Source organism: Leptosomus discolor, chromosome 1 (assembly GCF_034619465.1).
Source record: "Leptosomus discolor isolate bLepDis1 chromosome 1, bLepDis1.hap2, whole genome shotgun sequence".
NCBI classification, from domain to species: domain Eukaryota; kingdom Metazoa; phylum Chordata; class Aves; order Leptosomiformes; family Leptosomidae; genus Leptosomus; species Leptosomus discolor.
The window spans coordinates 21,673,730-21,679,729 of record NC_141391.1 but is presented as its reverse complement, the minus strand read 5'-3'; the positions used below and the strand labels follow the sequence as shown (position 1 = coordinate 21,679,729).

Genomic DNA, 6,000 nt, shown 5'->3' with positions numbered 1-6,000 from the left:
TCGTATACAAAGAGCTGCTCTAAAACAAAGCTGAGTTTTTGTGGTGCATTGTCCTGGCTCTGTGTGAGTCCTGTAGAGAGACAAAGGCGAGCAGGAAGGAAATCTCAGCTGCTTAGTAAATGCCCTAATTTGATTTATTTACTGCTCCCTTCCCCCAACCAAACTGTTCTGCTAACCTGTTAGTCCCAACTCAGACAAGTAAGACCAGCTAATCTGATTAGTTCTGACACACAGGAGCAAGGCTGCTGGGAAAAGCTGGACCCTTACAGCTGTTTCAGGCTTCAGCTTCGATCATAATGTTACAGGTTTACTGAATGTATAGCGCGGTGTGACAGGAGCCCAGCAGCATGTACACAAGTGAGCAGTGTGACCGTCACTGAAGATTTCTACTCCGGGTCTGAGGCCACTGGAATACAAACCATGTTTCGTGTCACCTTTAATGTAGTGACAGAGAAAGTTACCTTCAACTTGGCAGCCTGCCCCTCCGTCACATGGAAGGTAAGCTTAGATATGCACCAAGTAAAAAGGTTGATGGTACAGGAAAATGAGTATATCTAAACTGTTTTCTGAACCGTAGGCTGTGTTTACAAAACTTAAAGGGAGTAATAATGTTTTAAGGGAACTGCACCACAAACTGGTGTGTGCATGACTGGTTGGAGTTAGACAGACTGAAGGGATCTGGTTCTAGCGAACAGGTTATTCATTGCCTTTTCAAGTTTTTCTCATTTGACTTTTAAAATAGCCAAATTCACAGTCAATTTCCTCATTCTGGTCTGGAAATGCCACTGTATTTATATTAACAGCAAATCCAGAGAGGTATATAAACACAAGGTACTCATTCTTGTAAGGAGGGGACACTGTTTGGGGAAAGCTTTTAAACTTCCTGGATAATGTAGGGGTTGCAACGATTTGTGAACTGTACCAAGGCACAATAAATTAGAGACATTTGCATTACTGTGAAAAGGGACTTGATGCAAAAAAACCCTGGATGCGTAATTTAACTGGCATGGGATTGAGATAAAATTTGCCAGAAGCCAGAGATCCTTTGCACATCAGCTCCTTCTCCCATTCAGCGATTCAGTTCAGATCTTCAGTTCCTTGAGACAAATGTTCTCATCTCATCTTGAAGAGACTAGCATTGTCACGATGAGATGAGACCAGGTTCACTGCCTTTCCTTTCTCTTCTAGTGAGCGTGTGCTTTCACTGTAGTGCAGTTGGAGAAGACAGCCACTATCTTCTGGAGTGTTTCTTTAAAAACTTCATTTAGAGCCTGTTACTTAACAGAGCAGTTACTGTAGGAACCTCGCCTCTGTCTGTTACTGTGCCTTTCAGATATGAGACAATTATGAATAATGAGATACAGTGGCAGAGCAAGGTAATTGCTCTTGCTTTAGCTGTTCATGATTCATTATGCTGCATGAGTAGTTGTCATATATCTTGGCTGTATTGTTTTCTCAGTCTTAGATCTGTCTTTTCTCTTGGCTTGTGAGGTAGACACTGCCCAGAAGCTGTTATTAGAAAGTCTTTAAAGGGCCTGGTACAGTGTGGCCCCAGCCCAGATCTGTGCTACTTGTAGCATCATATGCTAAATAAAAAAACACCTACAGGGGCAAAACATGTTTGGAGTAAAATTCACACAAAACGAATTTTACTGGACACCCTCTCTCTGTGGGAGTGTTTATGGTGATACTGCTTCAGTTTCCCTGTTTATTAGGAAAATTTACCTTCTCAAACATGCATATTTGCTAAATGGTAATGAAAACACCATTTCAACACAACAGAAAATGGCTTTACCTGTGCTTGCTAATGGTGTGTTAAAGACTTTTCTGTTTTCATGTCATAATTGTAAGGACTTAAAACTCTCTGTCTTTAGAGTTCAAGACACTTAGAAAAGGGGATTGAAATGGAAAAGGGTACTGGGTCTTACCATGCTGCAGTGTTCCTACCTGATCCTGGCTCATGAGCTCTCGGTACAGCAAATATGGATGCGAATATAACCCAGCTGGGTGCTGCATTTCAGTGCTCATTTATTACATTGCTGAGGGCTGTTAGACATAAGTGCATTGTAGTAAATCCTCTGGAACAAACTGGCAAGTACTGAAAAGTGCGTCCTGGCACACTTTTCCAGTTCCCCAGCTCTCCTATTATGTGCATAATTTAAACTATTTGATATGTGCAATGTACAAACATGAGCAAATACTTAAAAGTAAAAGATAAAAGAAATGATGGTACAGTGGAACTTCCTGAAATGTAGTACATTTATTGATGAATTAAGTAAAAAAATACAGGAGAAGATGGGCACAATTATATGGAAAACCAAGATGGGATGCCAAGCCAGCAGAAGAGATGGATCTGCAGTAAAGCTTACATAAGCAATGCTAAGTTAATTTAAGGAAAGCTTTGTGGAGGGAGCTGGTATTTTTTATTGACCAACTCTTACATTTGGAAAAATCTGCCAATGTTTGAGGCACACAAGCCTTCCATTTTGACAGTAGGAGGCTAATGAAAGATGATGTTTCCTTACAATCTTACCTTGCTTATGTCCTTATATCAGCCAGAACAGCACTGGTACTGCAAGTTAATTTAAATACTTTGAAGATAAAAGAAGCCACATCACTGCTGGAGGAGGGACGACACAGACATCAACTTTCAGACTAATTCTTTTTCTTTCAAGAGTAAGTGGCCCAGCCTGCAGATAACTCTGAGTTGTTCTACTTTTCCACATGCCACAGCATGACCAGCAGATGAGTCTTGCACAGTGTGGTGAAGCCAGGAGGATATGGTAGCTCTGTAGCAGATGTCTTGGGGCTGGGAGGAATGGTGCAAGTACTGTCCCAAAATGTTCTTTTTCTGCCCTATGATACGCAGTTTTCACTTCTGTTAGAAATGAATTCCTTACTAGAAGTACTGGTGAAAAAATACTCTGGCCAAAGCCTACTGATGTAAAATACTCACTTATATGATATTTTAGTGGAAGAAAGACAGGTTTCCAGCTACAGACATTTCACAGTCTGTAGGGCATAAACCCCATTGCTTTTGTCAAAACATTGTTTTGTAAAAACTAGTTTAATTAGAAGCGGGTGAGGGTATGGATACAGGACAACTAGAGGGAAGTGACAGCTGAAAAGGCTGTTGACAGGTGTGAAGGGCTCAGAGTTGAACATGACTTTTCACATAGGCACCAATGCTTGAAAACCAAAGCAAGAAGCATCTTTATTATAAGCTATGACCATATTTATTATAAAGCCTGGAGGAGGGAACTGGACTGCTCTTTCTGACCTCTCTGTCAGTTTGCCTCTGCTCATTTCCCTGCTCCTTAGAGAAAAGCTGCTGGTACTTTTTGATTCAGCGAGACCTGGACAGGCTGGAGAGCTGGGCGGGGAGAGATGTAATGAACTACAACAAGGGCAAGTGTAGAGTCTTGCATCTGGGAAAGAACAACCCCATGGACCAGTATAGGCTGGGAACTGAGCTGTTAGAGAGTAGTGTAGGGGAAAGGGACCTGGGGGTCCTGGTGGACAGCAGGATGACCATGAGCCAGCAATGTGCCCTCGTGGCCAAGAAGGCCAATGGCAGCCTGGGGTGTATTAGAAGGGGTATGGTCAGTAGGTCAAGAGAGGTTCTCCTCCCCCTCTACTCTGCCCACATCTGGAATATTGTGTCCAATTCTGGGCCCCTCAGTTCAAGAAGGACAGGGAACTGCTTGAAAGAGTCCAATGCAGAGCCACAAAGATGATGAAGGGGGTGGAACATCTCCCTTGTGATGAAAGGCTGAGGGAGCTGGGTCTCTTTAGCTTGGAGGAGACTGAGGGGTGACCTCATTAATGTTTATAAATACGTAAAGGGTGAATGTCAGGAGGATGGAGCCGGGCTCTTCTCGGTGATGGCCAATGACAGGACAAGGGGCAATGGGTGCAAGCTGGAGCACAGGAGGTTCCACATTAACATAAGGAAAAACTTTTTCACTGTGAGGGTGACAGAGCACTGGAACAGGCTGCCCAGAGAGGTTGTGGAGTCTCCTTCTCTGGAGACATTCAAAACCAACCTGGATGCATTCCTGTGTGACCTACTCTAGGTGGTCCTGCTTTGGCAAGGGAGTTGGACTAGATGATCTTTCGAGGTCCCTTCCGACCCCTAACAGTCTGTGATTCTGTGATTCTGTGACAGGCATGGTGCTGCTCGGCAGAGCCGAGGGCTGAGTACTTTGAGATGTGTGTGGGTTACACAAATCAGACTGTGGCCAGTATCAGCTTGGCTAGGGTCCCTCTTTAAAGGCCTTTTCAGGTTTCACTCACGTGAATTACTGTTGCATTTTCAATCAGTTGCTGCTAATGTTCAGGGAGTTGCACCTCTTTGTGTCCTATACCTGACTTTAAGAACAGATAAAAAAATCATGCAGCTATTGATATACCAACAAACTCCTACCACTCGTTTCCAAACCTGTGAATAGATGGCATGCTGCTTAGATGAATGCAATTCAAATTCACAGAGTACAAGCAGATTTAGTTACAGAATTGTACTCACTCATTGAGGATTAGCTACACTTGAATCCTATTGATTTTGTTTTACCATTGGTGGTTTGGTTTTGTTCAATCCTGTCTGAACTGTACGGCAGAAGCAGCAAAAACTGCTGGTTTGTGGCTTTCTATTCAAGGCCAGGAAATGCACTTGATGGGCATCAGCCTAGCTCGGGGCTTTCTTGCCAGTTGATGCTGCACTTTATCTCCCTGACATGGATAGATAAACGAGCTGGGGGCAGCTTTGTAGGCGGTTGGAGCCCGACCCAAACATGTTGTTGCCAGCTTTCGAAAGCTGCACAATGGCTTGCTCTCCCTGGCAGTTACAGCCGTTGGGGCAGGGACCTGTGATCTGAAAGGCTGCTAAGAAATAATGATGTAAACTCCTCCCTAAGGATGTGGGAACAATGTTCGAATCCAATGAAGGCAGCAATATCTGTGATAAGGAAACTAGAAAAATCAGGAGCTTAGTGAACTTTTCTTTCTGCAGCAAGTTGAATACAGTGTTTCTACTTATGAAGGGCCACTGGGAAGGCAGGATGGGAGGTGTGAGAAGCAGGTGGTAACATGCAGCTTTTCTGGCTCAGAATAACCTTCCCTGCTGCTTTTTTAGGAAGCTCAGATAGACTTACATAGAGCTACAGTCATCTGCCCTGTTCAGCAAGTGCACATTAGTGAACAGTTTGTTACTACTTTGTTGTGTTAATGCCTAAATACACCCTCAGTGTCAAAAACCAAGGTGGTAAATACAGTACAAACAGAAACAGGCTTATCTATGGATTTAGTGCATCCTAGCGAAGGACCAGACCATGAGCAGGACAGTGTGCTGACGACAAATATCACCCTCGTGTGATGGCACCTGGGAGAGAAGTGAGTGCAGGAGGGCAGTGTGAGTGTGGCACATGCTGCAACAGATTACTCTAGCACTTGAATTGTTCCAAGGAGCTGCTTTGCTCCCTAGATCCTGTTAAAGCTGGGGAGATCATGGAGCTGAGGAGGCTCAGCACCTGTGGGGAAGAATTTCAACTTGTTCTTTACTTGGACATTGTTTTCAGCTTATAGAACAGTACATTTCTCCTTGAACAGTAACCACTTCATTTCTACCTGTTAAATGTAAAGCTGTTAAATGCTTCCAAGTATAACTTCCCTGAAAAAACATCCAGAAACAGCTATTGCTCTCAGTCTTCATTTGAGGTGCTTTTTTTCACTTTGCTTTTAAAGAGCTCCCCGATATATTACAGCAGACATTTGTACATCAGCTTCTATCAACTTTGAACTCCCTGCTCAATGAGCACAGACGCACCCCATCTTGTATATTTGTTAGTTGATTTGTTAGATCACTTTTTGATGCATGCAAAAGAGAGGTTGACAAATTCCCCTCACTCTTCACAATATTCACAGTCCAGTGATAGTCTGTGACCCCAAATACTTGTCTCAGCAACCTGAACCCCACTGCACACTGCTACAACCACCTTTGGGATT

The 6,000-nt window shown here is 43.5% G+C and overlaps 1 protein-coding gene across 1 annotated transcript in view; it reads left to right on the top strand.

Annotated features, from left to right (window-relative positions):
• The first annotated feature begins 420 nt into the window (after positions 1-420).
• Positions 421-6,000, top strand: part of SPATA13 (spermatogenesis associated 13) — a 156,853-nt gene continuing 151,273 nt past the window's right edge. The window contains exon 1 of the mRNA XM_086481825.1: positions 421-498. Coding sequence (XP_086337951.1) covers positions 421-498 — 78 coding nt within the window. The remainder of the gene's footprint in view (positions 499-6,000) is intronic.